General features: G+C 44.4%; 1 protein-coding gene across 1 annotated transcript in view; it reads left to right on the top strand.

The window, feature by feature from the left end:
* Positions 1–24,758, top strand: part of XYLT1 (xylosyltransferase 1) — a 346,586-nt gene extending 321,828 nt beyond the window's left edge. Inside the window, exon 11 of the mRNA XM_088476228.1 lies at positions 24,434–24,758. Within this exon, the coding sequence (XP_088332354.1) occupies positions 24,434–24,756 (323 nt within the window). The 3' untranslated portion in view covers positions 24,757–24,758. The remainder of the gene's footprint in view (positions 1–24,433) is intronic.
* Positions 24,759–26,908: the final 2,150 nt, after the last annotated feature.

Here is a 26,908-nt window from a genome sequence, read left to right as displayed (position 1 = left end):
TCCAGTCCAAACCAAAAAAAAAATTATTTTCTGTGTTTGTGAATTGTGTGCGCAGTAGCCGCACGTGCATCAACAAAGTAGTGCCAAGCGTGCGCCTGTGTCATAAGTAAAGGGCCGGCTGGCTTGACCGTTAAGGGTGCTGTAACCCCCGAAAGTACACTCCAGTCCAAACCAAAAAAAAAATTATTTTCTGTGTTTGTGAATTGTGTGCGCAGTAGCCGCACGTGCATCAACAAAGTAGTGCCAAGCGTGCGCCTGTGTCATAAGTAAAGGGCCGGCTGGCTTGACCGTTAAGGGTGCTGTAACCCCCGAAAGTACACTCCAGTCCAAACCAAAAAAAAAATTATTTTCTGTGTTTGTGAATTGTGTGCGCAGTAGCCGCACGTGCATCAACAAAGTAGTGCCAAGCGTGCGCCTGTGTCATAAGTAAAGGGCCGGCTGGCTTGACCGTTAAGGGTGCTGTAACCCCCGAAAGTACACTCCAGTCCAAACCAAAAAAAAAATTATTTTCTGTGTTTGTGAATTGTGTGCGCAGTAGCCGCACGTGCATCAACAAAGTAGTGCCAAGCGTGCGCCTGTGTCATAAGTAAAGGGCCGGCTGGCTTCACCGTTAAAGGGTGCTGTAACCCCCGAAAGTACACTCCAGTCCAAACCAAAAAAAAAATTATTTTCTGTGTTTGTGAATTGTGTGCGCAGTAGCCGCACGTGCATCAACAAAGTAGTGCCAAGCGTGCGCCTGTGTCATAAGTAAAGGGCCGGCTGGCTTGACCGTTAAGGGTGCTGTAACCCCCGAAAGTACACTCCAGTCCAAACCAAAAAAAAAATTATTTTCTGTGTTTGTGAATTGTGTGCGCAGTAGCCGCACGTGCATCAACAAAGTAGTGCCAAGCGCGCGCCTGTGTCATAAGTAAAGGGCCGGCTGGCTTGACCGTTAAAGGGTGCTGTAACCCCCAAAGTACACTCCAGTCCAAACCAAAAAAAAAATTATTTTCTGTGTTTGTGAATTGTGTGCGCAGTAGCCGCACGTGCATCAACAAAGTAGTGCCAAGCGTGCGCCTGTGTCATAAGTAAAGGGCCGGCTGGCTTGACCGTTAAGGGTGCTGTAACCCCCGAAAGTACACTCCAGTCCAAACCAAAAAAAAAATTATTTTCTGTGTTTGTGAATTGTGTGCGCAGTAGCCGCACGTGCATCAACAAAGTAGTGCCAAGCGTGCGCCTGTGTCATAAGTAAAGGGCCGGCTGGCTTCACCGTTAAAGGGTGCTGTAACCCCCGAAAGTACACTCCAGTCCAAACCAAAAAAAAAATTATTTTCTGTGTTTGTGAATTGTGTGCGCAGTAGCCGCACGTGCATCAACAAAGTAGTGCCAAGCGTGCGCCTGTGTCATAAGTAAAGGGCCGGCTGGCTTGACCGTTAAAGGGTGCTGTAACCCCCAAAGTACACTCCAGCCCAAACCAAAAAAATATATATTTTCTGTGTTTGTGAATTGTGTGCGCAGTAGCCGCACGTGCATCAACAAAGTAGTGCCAAGCGTGCGCCTGTGTCATAAGTAAAGGGCCGGCTGGCTTGACCGTTAAGGGTGCTGTAACCCCCGAAAGTACACTCCAGTCCAAACCAAAAAAAAAATTATTTTCTGTGTTTGTGAATTGTGTGCGCAGTAGCCGCACGTGCATCAACAAAGTAGTGCCAAGCGTGCGCCTGTGTCATAAGTAAAGGGCCGGCTGGCTTGACCGTTAAGGGTGCTGTAACCCCCGAAAGTACACCAGTCCAAACCAAAAATAAAATTATTTTCTGTGTTTGTGAATTGTGTGCGCAGTAGCCGCACGTGCATCAACAAAGTAGTGCCAAGCGTGCGCCTGTGTCATAAGTAAAGGGCCGGCTGGCTTGACCGTTAAAGGGTGCTGTAACCCCCAAAGTACACTCCAGTCCAAACCAAAAAAAAAATTATTTTCTGTGTTTGTGAATTGTGTGCGCAGTAGCCGCACGTGCATCAACAAAGTAGTGCCAAGCGTGCGCCTGTGTCATAAGTAAAGGGCCGGCTGGCTTGACCGTTAAGGGTGCTGTAACCCCCGAAAGTACACTCCAGTCCAAACCAAAAAAAAAATTATTTTCTGTGTTTGTGAATTGTGTGCGCAGTAGCCGCACGTGCATCAACAAAGTAGTGCCAAGCGTGCGCCTGTGTCATAAGTAAAGGGCCGGCCGGCTGGCTTGACCGTTAAAGGGTTCTGTAACCCCCAAAGTACACTCCAAACCAAAAAAATATATATTTTCTGTGTTTGTGACTTGTGTGCACTGTGGCTGCACGTGCATCAACAAAGGAGCAGCGCCAAGCGTGCGCCTGTGTCCCATAAGTAAAGAGCCGGCTGGCTCATTTCTTAAAGGGTGGTGTAACCCACAAAGTGCACTACTCTCCAGCAAAAATAAAAAAATATTTTCTGTGTTTGTGTGCGCTTTAGCCGCACGTATATATATCAATATAACATAAATGGAGGACCAAACTTTCTCTGATAAAAATAAAATAGGGAAAGATCAAGAACCACTTCCTACTAGTGCTGTTGCTGCTGCTGGGAGTTGTTCATCATCCCAGAGAGGAAGTAGGAACATCACTACTTTTACTAAACAATTGACCCTCCAACAGTCCCTAGCGATGAGGATGAAGTACGACAGCAGTCATCCTGAAGCAAAATGTATAACTGAGGCCTTGACTGCTATGTTGGTGTTAGACGTGCGTCCGGTATCCGACATTAGTGCAGTGGGATTTAGACAATTGATGGAGGTAGTGTGTCCTCGGTTCCAAATCCCGTCTAGATTCCACCTGCATCCTCAAAGCAGCAGCGACAAGCGTGCGTCTGTCTGTTAAAGGGTGGTGACACCCTCAAAGTGTGCTACACAAACAATTAAAATATTGTTCTTTTTTTTTCTGTCTTTGTGAAATGTGTGGGATGTAGCCGCACCTGCATCCTTAAAGCAGCAGCGACAAGCGTGCGTCTGTCTGTTAAAGGGTGGTGTAACTCTCAAAGTGCTCCAAAAAATAAAAAACTATTTTTTTTGTGTTTGTGACTTGTGTGCGATGTAGCCGCACTTGCATCCTCAAAGCAGCAGCGACAAGCGTGCGTCTGTCTGTTAAAGGGTGGTGACACCCTCAAAGTGTGCTACACAAACAATAAAAATATTCTTCTTTTTTCTGTCTTTGTGAATTGTGTGGGCTGTAGCCGCACTTGCATCCTCAAAGCAGCAGCGACAAGCGTGCGTCTGTCTGTTAAAGGGTGGTGTAACTCTCAAAGTGCTCCAAAAAATAAAAAACTATTTTTTTTTGTGTTTGTGACTTGTGTGCGATGTAGCCGCACTTGCATCCTCAAAGCAGCAGCGACAAGCGTGCGTCTGTCTGTTAAAGGGTGGTGTAACTCTCAAAGTGCTCCAAAAAATAAAAAACTATTTTTTTTGTGTTTGTGACTTGTGTGCGATGTAGCCGCACTTGCATCCTCAAAGCAGCAGCGACAAGCGTGCGTCTGTCTGTTAAAGGGTGGTGACACCCTCAAAGTGTGCTCCACAAACAATAAAAATATTCTTTTTTTTTTTCTGTCTTTGTGAATTGTGTGGGCTGTAGCCGCACTTGAATCCTCAAAGCAGCAGCGACAAGCGTGCGTCTGTCTGTTAAAGGATTACATCGGTGACAGCATCCAAGTAGGCATGTCAGACAGTCCGTACCTGTACTGGCAGGAAAAAGAAGCAATTTGGAGGTCCCTGTACAAACTGGCTCTATTTTACCTGAGTTGCCCCCCCTCCAGTGTGTACTCCGAAAGAGTGTTTAGTGCAGCCGGGAACCTTGTTAGCGAAAGGCGTAGGAGGTTGCTTCCACAAAATGTGGAGAAGATGATGTTCATAAAATGAATGATCAACTCTTCCAGGGAGACCAGCCTCCAGAACGTACAGAGGGACCTGTGGTTCCAGCAGGGACGAATTAATACTCTGTGAGGATGAGGATGTACATAACACTGAAGAGGGTGAGGAATCTGTGGATGAGGAGGATGAGGACGACTTCTTGCCTCCGTAGAGCCAGTTTGTGCAGGGACAGATTAATTGCCAGCTTGTTTTGTGGGGGCCCAAACGAACCAATCATTTCAGCCACAGTTGTGTGGCAGACCCTGGCGCTGAAATGATTGGTTTGTTAAAGTGTGCATGTCCTGTTTATACAACATAAGGGTGGGTGGGTGGGAGGGCCCAAGGACAATTCCATCTTGCACCTCTTTTTTTTCTTTGCATTATGTACAGTTTGGGGCCTAGTTTTTCAATGCCATCCTGTCTGCCACTGCAGTTTCACGCCTAGATGGGTCACGTGTTTGTGCCGCCCACTCGTGTCGCTTAGCATAGTCATCCAGCTACCTCGGTGCAACCTTTTGGACATAAAAACACTATTGTGAGGTGTGAGGTATTCAGAATAGACTGGAAATGAGTGGAAATTAAGGTTATTGAGGTTAATAATAGCATAGGAGCAGAAAAACCTACAAATTCTGTGATTTTAGCTGTTTTTATGCTTTTTTTCAAAAAAATACAGATCCAAAACACAAAACCCAGAACCCAAAACACGGAAGGGTGGTTTTGGCAAAACCAATCCAGATCCAAAACACGAAGAAAGATCCAGATCCAAAACCAAAACACAAAACACGAAAAGTGGCCGGTGCACACCCCTAAAATAAATATGTATATATATATATATATATATATATATATATATAAAATCACTTGTCTTTTCAGGGCCTTTCTAGCTGAGATGGCACTACAAGTTCCAGCACATCCAGTTGACAAACTGTGCTGGGGCTTGTAGTCTACTCACAGCTAGACAGGCAGTCAGTGATCTATTTGCAATCTGGGACAACTGGGCTTCTTACCTGGAGCACCAGGTCATGCTGTGACAGTAGTTATATAATATCTAGAAGGGGATGTTCATGTAATAATGTATATATGTATGTATTTTGCTGTATACACACAAGGTAGGGGCTCATGCAATAGGTATAGGCGGGAATCAGGGCAGTTAGAATGTGCTAGGGAGCTGAGGGAGCTCGTGCTACTGGCAATAGGGAAGAGGGTCACAAGGCTTTAGGGGCTATAAGCCAGTTCCCCCCATCAGTGCCTGTCACTCAGACTTACCGGAACTGCTTGAGAATTATACAAGTGCTGGCGTCTGGGAGTCTGAGAGACAGAGACCAGTGTGGGGTAGCCCAGGGACACTGGTAAGTGGCTCAGTAGCTGTTGGTGAGCCGTGATTGCCTGCAGCTGCGGTAGTAAGAGCAGCTGTGGTGGAGGCAACCGGGGACTGCTAGCTGCTGCACAGCGAGTGACTTACCAGCAGCGGTGACTGAAACAGGCAGCAGCTGTGAGTGTCCCAGGCCAGTGAATACTTTCGGCCGGACAGTGTAGCTGCTGTTCATCACTAGAGGACAAGGGGTAGGGATGGCAATCGACCATCGATGATTCATAATCAACGATGGTTTATTGGCGAAGTCGAATGCTTTTGCCATCGATGGGGAAGATCCAGATAGCCAAATGTTTTTTTTTTTTACAAGGTGTTGACACTCGGAGCATAGCTGCGCCCCCGGCACCCACAAAGCCCCGTCCGATTTTCTGAGTGGCCCACGGGCCAGTTAGTCACAAAACAGGGATGACCATCAGTTGATGAAACCATCAATGGACATCCATTGAATAGTTTGTAGCCATCGATGACTACTTGCCATTTTGCCATCGATGGTAACACCACCGATGGCCATCCCTAAGGAGGGGTACTGCCAAGAGGATGAGTAAAAATGAAGGGTAGTGGATACCCGCCTTTAATCAGTAGGCAAATTAACTGTCTTTTATTATTAAGCCTCCTACAGAATATTGCAACTAGTACTCAGGAACTCATTCAGAGTCGCTCGGTCGTAAGGTAAAAGGGGCCGAATATGCAAATGAAGCGCTCGCAAGTTGCGTCGTTAAGATGGGATCGTCAGCTGGACGAGCGAGGGGAGGATGCGGCCGTAAGACTAAAAATACGCCTCCTTCTCGTTCGCATTACACGTCATCTCCGGGCATATAAGGATTAATCGAGACCATCGGGAACCATCGGAGCTGGTCGTAGAGCTTAAGGTTGACCATACCCTCCCTTAAGCACTACAATCAAGTCAGTGTACGAACCTCCCATGTCACATGTGCCATGACACTACTTAGTTAATTATGCACTCCCATAAAACGCCGTTTGCATAGTCAGGCACGCCTGCGTTCGGATCTCCACTCCCCCTTTCACAAGCACCTTCCCCTGTTACCACCCACAAACGCCTCATCCTGTCACTCAAACTAACGACCTGGCTGTATTCAAGGAGAGAGCAATTTCTGAGCGGAATAGCTAGTTTGCGCACGCGCATTGCGATTTTTACGCATGCGCCGTTTAGCGAACATCGGTGGCGTACGACTGACTCTGAATGAGGTCCTCAGTACCTACAGTACATCTACATCTATATTTTCTTATGGCTGCTTTATTCCTAAATTTACAAGAGAAATACAACAGTTAAGAGATCCGGAGTATCCTATCTGGATATCTGAATCAGGTTTGGGGGAGACAGCATTGTACATATAGTACCGGAGTATATTCATTCTCAGAGTAAGGAATTTACTAATTATACTGTAGGTAAAGGAGAACAGAGCAAAGCCTGAGCTACTACAAAGCAGTTTTCATCCTCAAAGCTCATAAGCTGTCAGGTGACTCTAAGCTGTTATGTAGTAACAGCCAGGGGCGGATTGGGAATTGAAAGTGGCCCTGGAAAAATGTGAAAAAGAGACTCTGTGTGCGTGCGCCAAAAAAGTGGGTGTGACCTCATAGAAAGGGGTGTGGCTCCACGGAAAGGGGTGTGGCCTCACATGATATGCCATGCCCGCAAGCCACTCCCTGCCATTTTCGTCATGCTGGGGGCATACTCACTGCTCGAGGAGCTGATGTGCATGCCCACAGACCCTCTTTCAAGTGAATAAACACAGCATGTGAATGAGCATTTTCTTACCTATATGATTTCTCTGCAATGGGGAACCTCTGAAGAAATTGGTCCTGGACAGGCCGTGTCTTAAATCGGTAGTCACTATTCATGCAGGAGATCACATGGTCTGGAAACCACCTGTTTGTGTAGCAATAAAGCCAATGTCACCATCATGCAACAGTAGTTCAACTAGATAATACTTAAGGGCCTATTCATCACCTGCAATTGTAGAAATTAAGTTATCAGGCCATTCATCAAGAAGGTACAGCAGGAGATATCAGGCCATCCTCTTGCGGAATGGCCCGCTGACCCCATACAATAGTATGGCGACAGAATTTATCAAGCTCCGAAAATGCAATAATTTCGGAGATTGACTGCAAGGAAACAGGTCCGGATTGTGAAGAGGGGTCCTTTTGGATCCCTCCCCCCCCTGTCCGGCTCCTTCTGCCGGACGTCAGGGCTCTTGTGCGCATGCGTGACATGTAGGTCACTCATGTGCACTTGTATCACTGCTCCAAAAGGAGCAGTGAAACACTTCAGGGAGACAGCTGATTTTTTGATGAATTGCTCTGGTGCTCGCAGCGAGATGGAATGTTAATTATTCGGGTCCGTTCGGACCCTGATAATTAACATAATGAATAGGCCCCATAGTAACAGAAGCTTTTGGGCACGACAAATGTGAGTTTCCATTATCAAACAAATTAATATTAATAAAATATATTTGTTAATTTGGTACCATCAGTAATATGGTTTCATTTGAATTGTTGTCTTACTGAAGATTACTGTCCGTCCCCCAGTCTTTTCTTCTAATAATACCAGCAGTCCTATCGTCCTCTGTGTGTCTCCTGCACAATCGCCTTGGTGTCTCCAGCCCATCCTCCCTGTGTGTCTCTAGTCTATAGTGTCAGCCCTCCCCTCTGTGTGTTTCTAGTTTATAGTGTCAGCTCGCCATCTGTGGATCTCCATAATCTCAGCCTATCCCTCCCTGTGTGTTTTCCTCACTTACCTGAATCTTCTCTTCCTCCTAATGGTGGTTGAAGGCTCCTCACTGACAGCCTCTCTTCATAAGCGCGCTCAGCGCTGACGTCACACGTGAGAGTAGGGGAATAACATGATCCTAGCCCCTGCCCTCCCAGGTAGCAGCCCCCTTACACAGTGTCCCCAAGTAGCAGCCCCCTTATACAGTGTCCCCAAGTAGCAGCCCCCTTATACAGTGTCCCCAAGTGGCAGCCCCCTTATACAGTGTCCCCAAGTAGCAGCCCCCTTATACAGTGTCCCCAAGTGGCAGCCCCCTTATACAGTGTCCCCAAGTAGCAGCCCTCTTATACAGTGTCCCCAAGTAGCAGCCCCTTTATAAAGTGCCCTCAGGTAGCAGCTGACAAGCAGCAGCACACAATAAGTGGGCGGGACTTTTGGAAATTGGACCTGGGTGTACGGGGGCCGGGGGGTGATCGCCCTTATCGCCCCCCCCCTTAGGATCCACCGGTGCTGACGCCGCTGTCCCCCGCAGCCCCATTGCCCGCCCCTGCTGCAGCTACAAAGATTGTCTCCTCTCCACTCTGCACTCTCTCCCCAGGCTATGAAATTAAACTTGACACTTCACAGCCTGGGGAGGGAAGAGTGGGGAGGAGACGATCGGGCTAACAGATTGCCTGCGCAGCCCGCTCACCTCCGCTGCAGCTTACCGGCTCCCTCCCTTGATGTCCCGCCGCTGGTCACGGGTCCACGCCACCTTCCTCCTCTTTTGGATCTTCCGCGGAGTGTGACGCCGACAGTATGTTGGGCGGGTTTAAATAGGGTGCCGCTGGCCTCTATTCTCGCGCGCGAGAGAGGCTAAGCTAAGGCAGGGGCCAGACAAAGCTGACAGGCAGCCGGGTGCCTGTGAAAGCCCGGCGGCGGTGGGTGACGTAAATAAGGGGGTGGGGCCTCACAGAAAAGGGCCCCGCAACCATTCGGCCCACCGGGATTCTTCCCGGCAAAAATACCTGCCAATCCGCCCCTGACCTCTGTGTCTGTCTAGGCACAGTGTTCTTTGGTTTTGTATGCACAACGATCATTATCTGTGTATACACAGTATTCTTTGTCTATATATGCAGAATGTTCTGTGTTTGGGTAAGTGTAATGTCCTGTGTCTGTATATGAGTAATGTTCTCTCTGTGGATATACAGTGTTTAAAAAGTCACAGGTATTATTCATACGGTTAGTTCTCCTGTCTGTGGTGCTACTTGTCCATCCATTGCTGAGTGCACTTGTCTCTGGACTACTCCTTCCTACTAGTTCCCTTCACCTTTATTTTGTATCTTGACTTAGAACCAGTGCTGCTTAACCTCTGACCTGTACCTTACTAATGTCTTTCTTCTGACTTAAGAATTTGGTCCATCGTGTGCAAGTAAGAATTGTTTCTACAATTGTGAGGTCACAAATGTATTGTGCTGTAACAAATCGTCCTTCTTAACTATCCTCATTTTCCTTCAAGGACCCCTCTGTTGAAGAATACATAGGGACTAAGGTGTTTTACCTGGTGGCAGGGCCGCCATCAGGGGGGGACTGTCGGGACTACTGTCCCGGGCCCGGACACTCCAACAGAAATGGGGGGCCAGGGTCACTCCTACCACCCACCCGCCGCCGCTACTGTGGATGAATATGAAAGGGGAGAGGGTCCGCCCCCTTACCCACCCTTGCTTCCTCGAGAAAGGTGAAAGAAGCCCGCCGCAAAGAAGGTGCCTGTCCGCCCCTTCTGCCGATGTAACTTTATTGTACATCGGCAGAAGGGGCGGACATGCAGCCCGTTCATGGTGGGCGGCAGGCTCCAGTCCTTAGCTGGCGCGCGTTACGTCGTTGTGTCACCGCGCTAATAAAGAAGAGAGGAGCCGCGCCATGACCAGCTTGGAGCAAAAGGGTAAGTTTGATATGCTGCCTGGCTGGAGAGAAGGGGGCTACAAGAACACTGTGCCTGGCTGGAGAGACAAAGCATAACCCACAAACTGACTAACTATATATATATATATATATATATATATATATATATTTATATATATTATGTGTGTTTGTGTGTATATATATATATATATATATATATATGTGTGTATATATATATATATGTATATATATATATATATATATGTGTATATATATATATATATATATATATATATATATATATATGTGTATATGTATATATACAGTCAGGTGCATAAATATTGGGACATTGACAGAATTTTCATATTTTGGCCTCTATTCACAACCACAATCGCTTTGAAATGAAACAAACAAGATGTGCTTCAACTGCAGATTTTCAGATTTAATTTGAGGGTAATTACATCCAAATCAGGTGAACGGTGTAGGAATTACAGCGGTTTCTATATGTGCCTCCCACTTTGGGGCCAAAAGTAATGGGACAAACTAAACAATCCTATATCTAACTTTCACTTTTTAATACTTTGTTGCAAATCCTTTGCAGGCAATTACAGCCTGAAGTCTGGAACACATAGACATCACCAGACGCTGGGTTTCATCCCTGGTGATGCTCTGCCAGGCCTCTACTGCAAATGTCTTCAGTTCCTGCTTGTTCTTGGGGCATTTTCCCTTCAGTTTTGTCTTCATCAAGTGAAATGCATGCTCAATCTGATTCAGGTCGGGATTGACTTGGCATTGCATAACATTCCACTTTTTAGCCTTAAAAAACTCTTTGGTTGCTTTTGCAGTATGCTTTGGGTCATTGTCCATCTGCACTGTGAAGCGCCGTCCAATGAGTTCTGAAGCATTTGACTGAATATGAGCATATAATTTTGTCCAAAACACTTCAGAATTCATTCTGCTGCTTTTGTCAGCAGTCACATCATCAATAAATACAAGGGAACCATTTCCATTGGCAGCCATACATGCCCATGCCATGACACTACCACCACCATGCTTCACTGATGAGGTGGTATGTTTTGGATCATGAGCAGTTCCTTTCCTTCTCTTCTCTTCCCATCACTCTGGTACAAGTTGATCTTTGCTCATCTGTCAATAGGATGTTGTTCCAGAACTGTAATGGCTTTTTTAGATGTTGTTTGGCAAACTCTAATCTGGTCTTCCTGTTTTTGTGGCTCACCAATGGTTTGCTTCTTGTGGTGAACCCTCTATATTCACTCTTGTGAAGTCTTCTCTTGATCGTTGACTTTGACACATATACATGTACCTCCTGGAGAGTGTTCTTGATTTGGCCAACTGTTGTGAAGGGGTTTTTCTTCACCAGGGAAATAATTATTTTGTCATTCACCACAGTTGGTTTCCGTGGTCTTCCGGGTCTTTTGGTGTTGCTGAGCTCTCCGGTGCATTCTTTCTTTTTAAGAATGTTCCAAACAGTTGATTTGGCCACACCAAATGTTTTTGCTATCTCTCTGATGGGTTTGTTTTGATTTTTCAGCCTAATGATGGCTTACTTCACTGATAGTGACAGCTCTTTGGATCTCATATTGAGAGTTGACAGCAACTGATTCCAAATGCAAATGTCACACCTAGAATCAACTCCAGACATTTTACCTGCTTAATTGATAATGAAATAACGAGGGAATAGCCCACACCTGTCCATGAAATAGCTTTTGAGTTGATAGTCCCATTACTTTTGGCCCCTTAAAAAGTGGGAGGCACATATTGAAACTGTTGTAATTCCTACACCAGTCACCCGATTTGGATGTAATTACCCTCAAATTAAATCTGAAAGTCTGCAGTTAAAGCACACCTTGTTTGTTTCATTTCAAAACCATTGTGGTGGTGAACAGAGGCCAAAATCTGAAAATTCTGTCAATGTCCCTATATTTATGGACCTGACTGTATATATATGTGTATATATATGTGTATATATATATATATATATGTATATATATATATATGTGTGTGTGTGTGTATATATGTATATATATATATATATATATATATACACATATATATATTGTGACACAGTCAGATTAGGGGTCCCTCTCCTGGGTAGAGGTCTCCTTCCTTACACACACAGCAGCTGGGAAACAGTACGCCAGTCTGGATTCGAGTACAAGCTGGTCGGCGCCAGTCTTTTTTGTACAACGTCAGAAATAACATAAAGAAAACATAAACATAAATCCTAGCCCTGTCGAGGCTCTAACTTCACAAGTGGTTCCCTCACTACCAGAACCTGGCAGGGCCTAATGCCCTCACCAGCAACAAAAGCACAGCACAACACTCACGGATAGATTTTCAAGTGTCTCTGAGCAAACTCCCTGTCTGCTCTCCCAGGTGAGACACTCAGCCCTAAACACACTAGGCTTATATTGGCCAGTCTCAGGTGGAAACCCTAACAAGCCTGTTACCAGGCTGCGAGAACCAAAACCTGGAGTGGCCGTGGGTGGAACCCTCCCTCTCCTCTCACCCACAACCCCCAGGTCCCAAACCGGCTTTTCAAAAAGCCGAGACTCAAGCCTGCTACACTGCAGACTTTCTCCTGGGGGTTTAAAACACAAAAGACAGGAATCTGGGACAAATGTACCTGCCACAGACCACTTTACCAGTGATCCTATCACAATATATATATATAATGTGTGTACCAGGCACATATGCTGCATGTGCAGTAGTAGTTGTATACTGATATACAGGACTGTAAGCAGGGGTATGCAGCCGGTGTTGCTACACAGGGTGGGTTCTTCTGGGTGGTGGTACTAGGTTTACATATTGTGGGTGTGGCGGGGAACCCTGCCTAGTTTGTCATTCCCGGGCCCCACAATTCTAATGGCAGCCCTGCCTGGTGGCTATCACTGAGTATCACCAGCAGAAGCTGAGGCTCTCTGGTTAAGGTTTCCTCATGCCAAGCAAGTAATCTATGTGATCACTATGGCTATTTCAGGTTTGTGATAACAGCACCAGACAGGGCCTAATTAAGCCTTCAGTGGGCCCGGTGCACTTAAGACGGGGGCCCACTCCCTCTCCTCGGGCCCTGCCCCTCTTTTCAACATGACCCCTACTCGTCATCTGGCCTGCCCACACTCGTCCAGCCCTTAGAAAATGCATAGTATTGCACAGTGCAGCAGCGTGCAATGAAGGCGGTGCCCCCTCCCCTTAATCCGGCTTTGACATCAGGGCCCCTCCATTCTGCATTCACATGCGCAGAGGCTCTTCTCGATCCACTGGAATGTTATGTCAATGATTTAGTTAAATAAGAAAACTCCCCAAACATTTGTTCGAGTCTGTATTTAATTTACTTATATTTTTCTTGATCAATTGTAATCCAAGCTGATTTTTCTTTGGTGAATGTACTATACTTGTTCATGTTGTTTTATTCATGATGTTTAGAACACCAATGTTTCTTAGTATCACTTATATTTATTATCTAATACAAAACAGATTTTTATTATAATAATTATATTAATGTAATTTGTACATAGAAAATGGTGCAATTTATTCAAGTCTCAGCTGCAGCTGCTCCTAACTATCTGTTTACACTGCACTTTTCTTACTATGGTGGTGCCCTGGGGCAGCTTGGCTGGGCCAGTTTTGGGGGGTCCTGCACTCTGGATTTGAACCCTAGTATGTTAGGGACCTACCCGAAAGAGGTTACCTGGATATGGTGGGTAGGCCCATAACCTTGGCCATGATTATGCCAAGAACCTCTATTGACTCCCAAATTTTATTGCATTTATATATATTGTTAATAATTTGGAGTTGTGCACCTGAGATTTGTCTGTTTCTGTGCCTGCAATTAGTCTCATCAGGTAGCACCTCCCATTATATATAGTCAGGTTGTGCAGTCCAGAATTCTTTCCCAAATACTCTATTTAATGTGCTTTATTGCACTTCTGAGGGAAAGGAGACGCCCTCATCCTGGACTAGCACCCTTCCTTATTGGTTTAAAAGCATGGAGTATGGTAATGTATATGCACACTGTATTAGGCACAATTCTAGGTAAGTCCTACAAGTTATATACTGTAGTGCAACTTTGGTTCATTTTTGGGGCGTGGGTCCCCCTGGATTGTGTTGGCTGATCTGTCTCAGGGCACTGCATTATAACATATTTTCTTTTGTAACACATTTTAACCCTTCACTGTGTGTGTTTAATATATATGTACTTCACTTTTTTTTTTTTTTCATTCTTTATATGCAGCTGCTCCTAACTATCTCTTTACACTGCACTTTTCTTACTATGGTGGTGCCCTGGGGCAGCTTAGCTGGGCCAGTTTTGGGGGGTCCTGCACTCTGGATTTGAACCCTAGTATGTTAGGGACCTAACCGAAAGAGGTTACCTGGATATGGTGGGTAGGCCCATAACCTTGGCCATGATTATGCTAAGAACCTCTATTGACCGCAAAATTTTATTGCATTTATATATATTGTTAATAATTAGGAGTTGTGCACCTGTGATTTGTCTGTTTCTGTGCCTGCAATTAGTCTCATCAGGTAGCACCTCCCATTATATATAGTCAGGTTGTGCAGTCCAGAAATCTTTCCCAAATACTCCAATATGCACCTTCGTCAGAAGCAGGTGTGGATCTCACAGGGATATTCCCTTAAATCCTTGGTGAACAGATGTTATCACTTCGGTAATTAGGGAATCCATTCAGTCCACAGTTCGTATAGAAAAACTAGTTACAAAGTATTATAGATTTTTCTCAGTAATCTGTGTCGGAATGGGATTGATATGCCGGTGCTGTTTATCTGCCGGTTCAAATCCTGACAGTGGATGCCCGACATGAGAAGATCCCGACTGGGGTAGGTAAGTATACTAACCCTCACCTGTCCCCCTCCTAACCCTTCCTTAGTGGTACCTAACCCTAACCTCAGCATTCCAGCTCTATAGATCAAAGGTTACTGCGCCTCATTGAGGAGGTGATCATATCAAACCTAACCTCTGGCTCCTCTCATTACAACATTATGGATTAAGATATGGCCCTATGATAGATATGGCCCTTAATCCTTGAGGTTGTGTTGGAGACGTGCAAATCAATGCTGATGCTCTGTCATTCATCCACCTGGAAACAATGGTTTGCAGCCAATTACTTAGAACATGAGGCCTATTTATGATTGATTTTCCCATTGGAAGAATGGGAAAAACAAACACCCTCATGAACAACATTATGCATGATATATGACTTCTTTTTTTTTATGTAAATTAATAAACTTTTAATTTAACTAACTAAATGTTATATAAACAGTGCTGCAGAAGACATGCTTTGTCCTAAGAATAGAGATTAATTGCAGCAGTACAAGTACCACTCCAATACTTCAAAATAGACTCCCGCATGCTTACATTGGCTGTAACCCCTTTGGCGTATATGATGATGCAATAGCAAGCTCCTATCACCAGCGAAACCACACATTGCCACCTGCTATAGTATTGTTAGAGGGGAATTTAATTAGGTGTGAGTTTGGTCCTGCAAGCAAATTCCTGCCAAATTCGCATTGTGAATTACATTTGCAATTCAATTCCAAACTCTAATTTCTTTTTCAGAGTAAATTCACCTGTTTTTGTTCGCACCCCTCTGAGCAGGTGAAAAGGTAGGGAAAATCTTTGCTTTAAAGTAAACATTTTGGCACTTGCTTCAGAACCCCTTGGACACAACCCTAATGACTAATTAGGCATTTGGAAGTTTTCAATTAGCTTAATTGGGCCAATAATTACATGTCATTTTTGGGGTGAAAAAAATAATGGCCTCAGATTACTCCAAAATAAGCATTTTAGCTAAATAATGCACCCTAACTTGAATGAAAGTATTTATTTCAACAAAAAATAATTGCATTTTAGTGTTTTTATTTTTTTAAGGTCGCCTAAAATTACCCCAAAGGCATCTTTTTTTCTACGTTTTTGTGGATTTTCCATATAATTCCTTTGTAATTAAATGAAATTCTACAGCTATTTACATTATTTTACTTTTAAAAGCTTACAGTACAGTAAGTTGTCACTTTTTAGGGTCCAGGAAGGTCTCCCTACTTTTTTTATGCTATTTTTCCTGTTCGCTTTTTGGACTCTCGCTGCGAGTAGTGCGAATTGGCATTTCTAATTGAATTGTGCATATCTCGGGTGCGTGTATAAAGGCGAAGTGTGTGTGTTTAAAGCTTTTTGCACCTAACTGAATTCCCCCCTTAGCAATTTGGTAAATACATTTATGTGAGTTTATTTAATATTTAATAACAATGTGCAAATATTAGCTTTAACCCATGGGTAATTAGCCACGGGGTAAAACCCACGTGTAATTGAATAACAGCAAGAATCTCATTGGCTGCTAAGAATTGTGCTTATCAGGACCGTAGCTAGGGTAGTGCGGCCGGTGCCATCGCACAGGGCACCACAGGTCAGGGGGCGCTGTTTGGGCCTATCAAATTTCTGTTTATTATCATTCTTGTTTGTAGCTTCCTCTTATTTCATCCCCAGCATCTCCTGGTCTCTCCTATCTCTTCCCTGGCCCTTCCCCATGAAGCCATGGCCCTTTTTTGGGTGCATTATGTCCCTTTGAAAAATGAGGGGGACGCCAATGCTCTTTCTGGCACAGGGCACCAAAAGTCTAGTTACGGCCCTGGTGCTTATTGCATCTTGTGATTAAATAAGCCCACATGACCCAACATTTTTACACATATCCTTGCCATTGTCCTACAAAACCGATACTATTTAAGTTGCAACTGCCAACATTTTTTTATAGATCCATGGATTTTATTTAATATCTTATCATTTTCTGTGCAGAGTCTCTGGATGTGCTGTGTTTTTTACACATTCACAAATACAGCCCACAACTGTATTACTGGAAGCACAGGCCAATGAATGATATGTCTATTCCCACTATGCCCAATTAGTGCCAATAAGAAAGTCCCAGTGTCACTGGATGGCGTTTCTGTGGCAGTGTCTGCTTGACGGATGCATGGAATTTTTGGCCACATAGTGTTATCACAAGCAAAGCAACGCTTATCCTCTCTAGCTTTAGGGATGCTGAATAAATCCCTTCTGTGTCCTAGATGATGTTTACTTTGGATAGCTTGCAAATTTGTCAGTTTAATGTTGACCAAAAAATGAATAGGATATTGAAAGAAAATTTCATACCGTCTGTGAGAAAGTACACGTCAAAAAGTTTGTAGAACTATGTGAATGGTTACGTCTATGTGCCATGTTGAGTTTTGACAGTGTGTCTCTATTTCAGCACTTCGTTATGTCACTACATTTGAATGGTTCTTTGAATAAGGAAAATAACCATTCCATACAGAGAGAAGAAGTGATGAGTATTCCACTCCAACCCAATGTCAGCAAATAGATATTTACTAGTCCCTGGAACATACTGACCCCATAGTTTTAAAAAGGGCAAAATCACCCTAAATCTTCTAAGTCAATTAAATAACATTTATTTTGAAATGTAAAAATAAATCACTCCCAGTACAAGGCACATTTACATCAGGATAAAATAAATGCTTCTTCCTTCCTGACATGAAATTTAAGTTGGGAACAGCATAATTATTAATTTCAGATACACCTCATATGATGTTTGGGTACTGGCTACTTATTGTGTTTTGCTTCATGAAAAAAATAATCTTGCAGTTTTAAATTGCAGCGGAATCAGGTGAATTATGCAGTATGGATAATAATGTGCCATCCACAGTGGGTAGTAGTTATGCAAACATAAGGAAAGGGGTCAGTTTATTTTACATCTTCATTCACTGTAAGCTGTTCCACGTACGTCATCTAACCAAACTTTCTATTGGTTCATGCTGAGAGCAAATGTACAGTAAAACACTTTCTCCAGTCTTATAAAGAAATAGGAAAAGGGTCTATTAGGCGCACAAGACCAATTCAAATCTTTAGGACAATCAACAGCAGTGGCGTAACTATGGTATTTGGTGCCATGGGCAAGATAAAAAGTGGAGCCCTCCCTATGTGTGCCTGCGCTGAAAAAGTTCGAATGGCCACCTGCCACAAGGGGCATGGTCACTGAAAAATGGGGGCATATCAACATGACACACCATCGTTTCTCGGCACTCTGGGAGCATTCCTTTCCATTCCATATGTACCTTAATGCCTCCGGTAGTAGTGGCCCTTATACAGTGCCCCCTGTTGTAGTACCCATTATGCAATGCCTCTAGTAGTAGTGCCTCTCATGCAATGCCCACTGTAGTAGTGCCCCTTATGCAATGCCCCCTGTTGTAGTGCACATTATGCAGTGCCCCCAGTAGTGCCCAATCTATAGTGCCCCAGTTGTGCACCTTATACAGTGCCCCCAATAGTGCCCCTTATATAGTGCCCCCAGTAGTAGTGTCTTTTTACACATAAAACACGAACACACAGACAGACAATATTATACTTACCGGAATACCCGCTCCTGCACCCGCTGCCGCCCGCTCCTAGGGTCCCGCTCGGCACTATGGGAGAGACGTCATGACGTCTCTCCCTTCACCCACTGCGGGAGCCAGAAGGCGGAGCTCATGAGTGAGCTCCAGCCCAGCTCTGGTCCTATGTGCAGTAGCCAATGAGAGTCTGTCTGACTCTCATTGGCTGCTAAAACAAACACACCGTCGCCGGGTAGTACGAGTGTACTACCCTACGCCGACGGCGGTGTGTTTGTTACTGTGTAGTGCGGAATCTATAATGCCCCCAGTAGTGCCCCTTATACAATGCCCCCAGTAGTGCCCCTTATGCAGTGCCTCCAGTAGTGCCCAAAATATAGTGCCCCTTATACAGTGCCTGTTATGGAGTACCCCCAGTAGTGCCCCTTGTATAGTGCACTCAGTAGTGCCCCTTATTCAGTGCCCCAGTAGTGCCACTTATACAATGCCCCCAGTAGTGCCCTATATAGTGCCTCTTATACAGTGCCCCCAGAAGTTCCCCTTATATAGTGCCCAATATACAGTGCCACCAGTAGAGCCCCTTATACAGTGCCTCCAGTAGTGCCCCTTATATAGTGCCCCCTATGCAGTGCTCAATATACAGTGCCCCAAGTAGTAGTGCCTTTTACACATAAAACATGCACTTAAAGACAAAATAATAGTTACCGGAATCCCCGCTCCTGCGCCACCCACCGTCCGCTTCTCCGGTCCCGCTCGGCACCTTCACCCACTGTGGAAGCCAGAAGGCGGAGATCATGAGTGAGCTCCAGCCCAGCTCCGGCCCTATGTGCAGCAGCCAATGAGAGTCTGTCTGACTCTCGTTGGCTGCTAAAACAAACACACCGTCACTGGGTAGTATGAGTGTGCTACCCATGCCAGTGGCGGTTTGTTTCTTACTGTGTAGTGCGGACCACAGTGCAGTCCGCACTACACACTAACCACTGACCTGGACAGCAGCGCCCAGGGTATGTGCCCCACCCGACCTCACTAGTTACACCACTGATGAACAGCATCTAAATCATTTGTTCCAGTCACAGAGCAAATCAACAAGTATCGAAAAAAGTCCATAGATTTATTCTCAGAAAACCCAGGTAAACTTCAATAGGGTGAATAGAGAGAACGAGAGGACTTTAGGCCTGACCAGCATGCACTGCTGATTGCAGATTCACGATGTTCAGCAATCTGCTCATGGCAGGACTCGTTCTGCGCATGCACAGGATCCTTTCTGTACAGAACAGGCCTGCAATCCCGTACATGAATGACAGTCTGCTGCCGTTTTTGGGAGGGGCGGCGACTGCGCCACCATTGAGGGGGGAGTGGAGAGGCCAGGATCTGAGATTTCTTGGCCTCTTTTACTCATCTATGTTGGCCGGCTTGCGCGACCCCATGTTCACTCAACTGGCCGATGGAATCACAGATGATCCGATGCATTTGGCGGTAAATCACCCCCTTATCCAGTCTGTCTGCCCTCTGTCTCCAACTCCCATGGCATTCCTAGGTTTATGAATCTGGAATAGTCCATAGTTTTACATTGTTCTCTATGCTCATTTTATTATCATTTGCAGTGGCCTTTTGGAAATGATGTTTCTAATTTACCACCAGTTGCAGCAGCAGACACCAATGGACCAGAGAAATTCAATATTGCTCTGGTGCAGGGGCATATCTACCCATTGGCCAGGATGGCACTCGCCAGGGGCGCTGACCAAAGGGGCGGCACCGCCCGGCAGTGCCACCAGTAGCCAAGGGGTGGACAAGTCCCTCGGCCCCACAGGTGTAGGGCAGACCGCAGTGATAGCGGCGGCTGTGTGTTTGTAATAGCAGCCAGCTAATGAGAGTCTGCCTGACTCTCATTAGCTGCTGCGTCGTCCGCGGAGGGAGCCGGCTGGAGCTCACTAGTGAGCTCTGTGTGCCAGCTCCCCCTGCAGCATGTGATGGGAGAGACATCATACATCATGACGTCTCTCCCATCCAGGAGAAGAGCGTCTGGGACTCAGAGCGGACAGCGGCGGTCGCGTCAGGAGCGGGGATCAGGTAAGCTGAATTTTTTTGTTGTTCTTTGTGTGTTTGTGTGTGTTGCTTGGCACTACAGGGGGGGCACTGAAATAGGGGGTAGCCGCTACTGGGGGCACTTTATGGGCGGGTGCACGCTACTGGGTGGCACTGTATAGGAGTGGCCACTACTGGGGGCAATTTATGGGGGTGGCCACTACTGGAAGCACTGTATAGGGGTGGCCACTACTGAGGGCAATTTAGGGGGTGGGTGGCCACTACTGGGGGCAATTTAGGGGGTTGGCCACTACAGGGGGCACTGTATAGGGGGGACTACTACTGGGGTCTACTACTGGGGGGCACTGTGTGGGGGGACTACTACTGGGGGGCACTGTATAAGGGGGTCTACTACTGGGGGCAATGTATAGTGGGGGCTACTACTGGGTGCAATGCAGCATAGGGGGGATTATTACTGGGATTACTATTGGGGGCACTGCATGGGGGGGCGCCAGTCCGTTACATTGCCAGGGGCGCTTGGATCACTAGATACACCCCTGCTCTGGTGCTGGGACAGCTCCTTCTGATAAGCAGGTGTCCTGTGAGCCAAACCACTACAAGTTTCAAAGCTAACTAGTACCGGTGAAAGTTTACACTGCTGGGCATTGTTACTGCACATGTATGTGTGTGCCCAGAGTATTTTCTGGCCATACTTGCCTACTTTTGATAAAGCATTTCAGGGAGATTGTGAAAACATCACCTATGAGCACGGCGTTAAAGTGGACTTCTACTGCTACACCTGGGAGGTGTGTCAAAAATGGATTTATATCCAAATGTAAATTAGTCCCAAAGCAGTTAGTAAGATCTACTTGTTGATGATACTTTTCAGAAAATGTATGTAGCCATAGGGGTCATTGTGCCTTATAACCAATGCAGGAAAATTATACTAATTATATAATTGGAATATATGCAATACTGTGCAAAAGTTTTAGGCAGGTGTGGAAAAAATGCTGCAAAGTAAGAATGCTTTCAAAAATAGAAATAGTTTATTTTTATCAATTAACAAAATGCAGAGTGAATGAACAGAAGAGAAATCTAAATCAAATCAATATTTGGTGTGACCACCCTTTGCTTTCACGACAACATCAATTCTTCTAGGTACACTTTCACAAAGTCAGGGATTTTGTAGGATTATAGTCAGGTGTATGACCAAACAGGTGATAATGATCATCATTTTCATATGTAGGTTTAAACACAGTCATTAACTGAAACAGAAACTGCTGTGTAGGAGGCTTAAAACTGGGTGAGGAACAGCCAAACTATGCTACATAGTGAGGTGAGGTTATGGAAAACAATTTCTTGTCACAGGACTGAGCACAGCAGCAAGACACAAGGTAGTTATACTGCATAAGGAAGGTATCCCACAGGCAAACATTTGAAAGCAGACCGGGGTTTCAAGATGTGCTGTTCAAGGTCTTTTGAAGAAGTACAAAGAAAAGGGCAACGTTGAGGACCGTAGATGCAGTGGTTGGCCAAAGAAACAGTGCATCATATGAAAGACTCATCATGCTTACTTTCCTTCGAAATGGAAAGATGTCCAGCAGTGCCATCAGCTCAGAACTGGCAGAAACCAGTGGCACCCAGGTACCCATCTAAAAAGCTATACCTTTGATGTGGAAACAAGGCCAAGCAACTCATCTATGTATGAAAACATAGGAGCTGGGGTGAAGAAAAATGGCAGCAGTTGCTCTGGACTAATGAGTCAAATGTTTAAATATTTGGCTGTAACAGAAGGCAGTTTGTTTGCCGAAGAGCTTGATAGCGGTACAATAATTAGTGTCTGCAGGCAACAGCAAAGTATGGTGGAGGTTTCCTGCAAGTTTGGGGCTGCATTTCAGCAAATGGAGTTGGGGATTTGGTCAGGTTTAATGGTGTCCTCATTGCTGAGGAATACAGGTATGTACTTATCCATCATGCAATACCGTCAGGGAGGTGTCTGTTTGGCTCCAAATTTATTCTCTAGCAGGGCAATAACCTCAAACATACAGCCAATATCATTAAGAACTATCTTTAGTATAAAGAAGAACATGGAGTCCTGGAAGTGATGATATGGCCCCCACAGAGTCCTGATATCATCATCCAGTCTGTCTGGGATCACATGAAGGTTATGAGCAGGCCTACATCCTCAGAAGATATGTGGTTAATTCTCCAAGATGTTTGGGACAACCTCCCTGCCGAGTTTTTTCAAAAACTGTGTGCCTAAAAGAATTGTTGCTGTTTTGAAGGCAAAGGGTGGTCACACCAAATATTGATTAGATTTAGATTTCTCTACTGTTCATTCACTTTGCGTTTGTTAATTGAAAAAAATAAACTATTAACACTTCTATTTTTGAGAGCATTCTTACTTTGCAGCATTTTTTCCACACCTGCATAAAACTTTTGCACAGTACTGTATTTATCTAGGGTTTATTTTTATATATAACAGCTACATAATGGGGGCAAGGTGCAATCAGGGAGATTGCTAGATGAGTCAGGGAGATTGCTACTAATTCAGGGAGTCTCCCTGACAATCAGGGAGAGTTGGCAAGTATGCAGCAGACACATTGGGGCACGAATGGTAAATGGATTTGTTAAATAACACGTGGAAAATACTGTTTCCACTCTGTTACTTTGATGGATAAACCCCTATAAATGTTAATTTCTATAAATATTCAGAAAGCTGTATGGGTTGAGATGCATTTAAAAAACACAAATATTTTGTTATGAACATGTTGTGGTGTCATGTCAGGGTACTCTGCATATTTTTCTCCATATGACATAAATCCTTCCCCTGCCTACCAGCAGATTCACTCTGGCAATATTGGCAATTCTGTGTTAAGGGTATGTAAAATGTTGTGTAAAATCAAAATAAATAAAATGTGCGTCTTTTTTGCCAAAAAACGGGTCTAAGGTGTGATGTGATGCGACTAGGACGCAGTAGCAGACTGTGATGATTAATTTGATATGTGACACTTGTATATCAGTGTGCGGCTGAGATTCTGAATCTGTATATGATGTGCACAATGTAGCAGCCACAGCTTTTTTTATTCCAAGTTCCTTTGTGGTTCATATACAGACTCAGGTGCACACAGGTATACAAATGATGCTTATAATATTAATCAGCAGTCACCCGACGCTAGCAGAATAGTAAGGGACCTGGCGGTTCACTCAAGCAAGTTGCACTGCGTGGCGTATTGAGGCTAGATGTATGAGGACACGTCTGTATACATGGGATGGAATCGGTATGTACCACCCCCGAACCTAAGCCCGGCAGATGAAATCCCGATGCTGGAAGTCCATGTTTTAAGTAGGGATGTGCAGGCTCGGATTTACTCGGATTTACTCGGTTCTTATCGCCACTTTACCGCAAATTCGGATTTATTATATTGGCTATCCAAAACACATGATAGGCGATAGCCAATAAAATGCCGTTTTGAGATCCGAGTAAATCCGAGCCTGCACATCCCTAGTTTTAAGAATATCCATCCTTGACCATAGGGGACTTAATTAGTACCTCAGTCAATTTGATATAACCACCTGTGCTCAACCATGGATATCTCCAAAACCTGCACTGTTGGGGAGCCTTGAGGGCCGATATTGGGAATCTCTGGCCTATAGTGGGAAGTGCAGGAGCTGTGACCAGTGATGTGCTTGTGTGGCCAGTGCCATGTGGGCGTGCATGTACACCCTGTACACTATTAGCCCCACTGTCTTTCTAAATTCCTACAAATAGAAAAATTGCATAATTTTGTGAGGAAAAAATAAATAGTTTTTCTTGGCAGCTGGGTGTCTGGTCTTCATCATGCTGTCATGATAGACCTATTTTTATTTGGAGGCTTGGAGCTATCATCCCATCTGCCTCATTGTTAATCTGGCTCTGGCCTTGATGCTACTCTTTAGTCATTTCTGTAGCGTAAGATTTACAGCTAAACATGCAGCTTATATACAGCACACGTCTGTGAAATAAGCAAATCTTTATTTGTCTTCCAAAGGAGTCACAAGTGTTCTGCCCATATAATTGAATTATTAGTGTGCTGCAAATGAGAAAATATTTTATTAAAATCAAAGACTAAGATGATATGTTCTTCATTTTAGATGAAGTGGCCAAGTTCCATGGAGGACCACCTAAAAATGCATACATGGAGCAGAGTTTCCAAGGATTGAATCCAGTATTGAATATACCAATTAACTCTGTGCAAGTGGAACAAGCAAAGAGGAATGCAGCACTTGTAGGGGCCAAACTGGAAAACTGGATCGACAGTTCGACAAACAACATCTGGTCAGCAGTGGACATTTGCACGACGGGGCCATCCTCCTGTCCAGTCATGCAGTCTTGTTCTCAGACAGCTTGGAGTTCTCTCAGCCCTGACCCCAAATCAGAACTTGGACTTGTCAAACACGATGGGCGGTTGAGGTAGCATCTGGTGCACCCTTCAGTGGTATGGGATTTAAAAGGGAAATTAACCATTTGTCACCCCATTCCCACATAGAAAAGCATATTCCTGAGCAAATGAAGAGTTTACCCTAGGTGTTTCATAAGTCCTTCCTCTTTGCCAATGTAGGTTTTTATGTTCAGACTGACATTAATAGCACTTCCCTACAACTGGCAGAGCACTAACAACCGACGCTGACCAAGGGCTCAAATACGCAAAGATTTCCTTTATTATTGAGTCATGAGAAGCCCCTTTCTCCATTTGCACAAATGTCCTATTTTTCTACTTCCATGTATGTTGGTGTTTGTCAGTGTTAAAAAGAAACGTTCTCAGAAGGAGTATGTCATTTAAAGAACATGTCTTCTGTTATCACATGTAAGAAATTATAGCAAAAGGTGGCCTTTTAATGACTCCTGTGTTGCCAAAGAAGTCCCAAGTGGCATTGCAGACAACTCTGGCAGCCAAAGGGTTATAGAATGGAGATATTCTTATATTACGTTTGTATGGCACATGTGTATCTATTGCCAACCAATTACATGTTTACTTTCATTAGTACTACACTAAACTGATCAAAGCTGACATGTGATTGACTAGCATGTGGTACAAAACATTTGTGTTTCTGCAACATTGTTTTCAGTAAACCATCACATGCTGTGACACTAAGCATTAACCCTTCCCTTACAGGAATCCAAGCCCCCTATGTCTGGGAAAATGTTAAAGAGCAACCGTTGCTTACACAGTGGAAGCAGTCTATAATTATGAAAGTTTGTCCTAATGATCCACTATAAACCAGTTTAATGAATATTGGTCATGACTCTTGAATATTGGTCATGAAGTGCCTAGTGGTGTCACTGGCTCCTATTAACTGATCTTATGCCTGCACAATAGCTGCTATCACTATCTCAGCGATGGGTGCTCTTTAAGGTGCCCTGACATTTTGCACACACTATAAATATTTAGAGTCTCTCAGTGGCTACCATGTGTACATTGAAAGCTCAATGTAATGACCCTGATGATTGGCTGTGAAATTCTGCAAGTACACTACAAGTTGCATGTGCAAATTCTAGATTTCTGCATTATGTTGTAAATGGGGAAAACCCTTATGTTAGAAACACACCGTTAATGCATTATTAGCTACATTAATGGGTTTACTTAATAAGTACCAAAGAGAGAAAAGTCTTCCTGCACCCCTATGTGACATCTCCACCACCATGGATTGGGCGAGGATGCTTTTCACATCTGTTAGAGCTTCCAGCACTTAAGCATTTAACCCTTCACTGCCAGAAGCACATTCCACCTTCTTCCATCAGCTCACTGGCAGCCATTGTTTTCTTATGCGTTTGTTTATAGCAGAAGTCTTTAAATTGTCTTCTTCACTTTAAAGGAAAGACTATCTTCAGAATGGATGTTTCAGTTGTGAATATAAAACAGATTATACATTATGTGTAATCTCATACAAACACCCTTTCATCTATTTTGTATAATTCGATCTGTGGAGTCCTGTTTTCCCAGATGTACCAATTATATTGTTACCAGTACTTTATTTGGTTATACCTCTTTGATTTGATGATATTCCTAACAAGGTTGAATTCCCTTTTAAATGTTACTTTCCCTGATGGCAAGGTTGTAATACCGATCAATCAGTGATGCACATGACCAGTTTAACCCTCGCAGTGTGTACCATGCAGTGTTCTGCAGCATGTCATACGCCACAGTCATGTGACTCTCACAGATGGACCAGGCAAGTCTATGCTAGTGTTAGCTGTGCTAACACCATGTTCTTAGTAGCCAGAAGGTTGCAAATGTGCAGTACTACCACCTCTGGCACAATAGTAACATATAGGTAGAAACTATATATATTCTAGTTATTTATTATTTATATTTTTAGTCAATGACTAATTAGCAAGTGCTGCTTTTGCAGCTTGAAGTTTATCTTACTAACTACAGCTGCCTTTCTTCAGTAAAGGCCTGGCGCTTCGCATTTTATTGTGTTACAACCAAGAATAGGCTTGTTGGTAATGTTTAGATTTCGACTCCCCATTAATTTGTATATTTTATTTTTTACTATACTGTATCTTTTGAAAGCATAGTTTTAAATGGTAACTTATTGACACCTCTCTTCAGACATTTACTTTTC

This window comes from Taudactylus pleione, unplaced genomic scaffold (assembly GCF_031769625.1).
Source record: "Taudactylus pleione unplaced genomic scaffold, aTauple2 ptg000184l, whole genome shotgun sequence".
Taxonomy (NCBI): domain Eukaryota; kingdom Metazoa; phylum Chordata; class Amphibia; order Anura; family Myobatrachidae; genus Taudactylus; species Taudactylus pleione.
The sequence above is the reverse complement of the archived record's forward strand: the minus strand, read 5'-3'. Positions and strand labels throughout refer to the sequence as shown.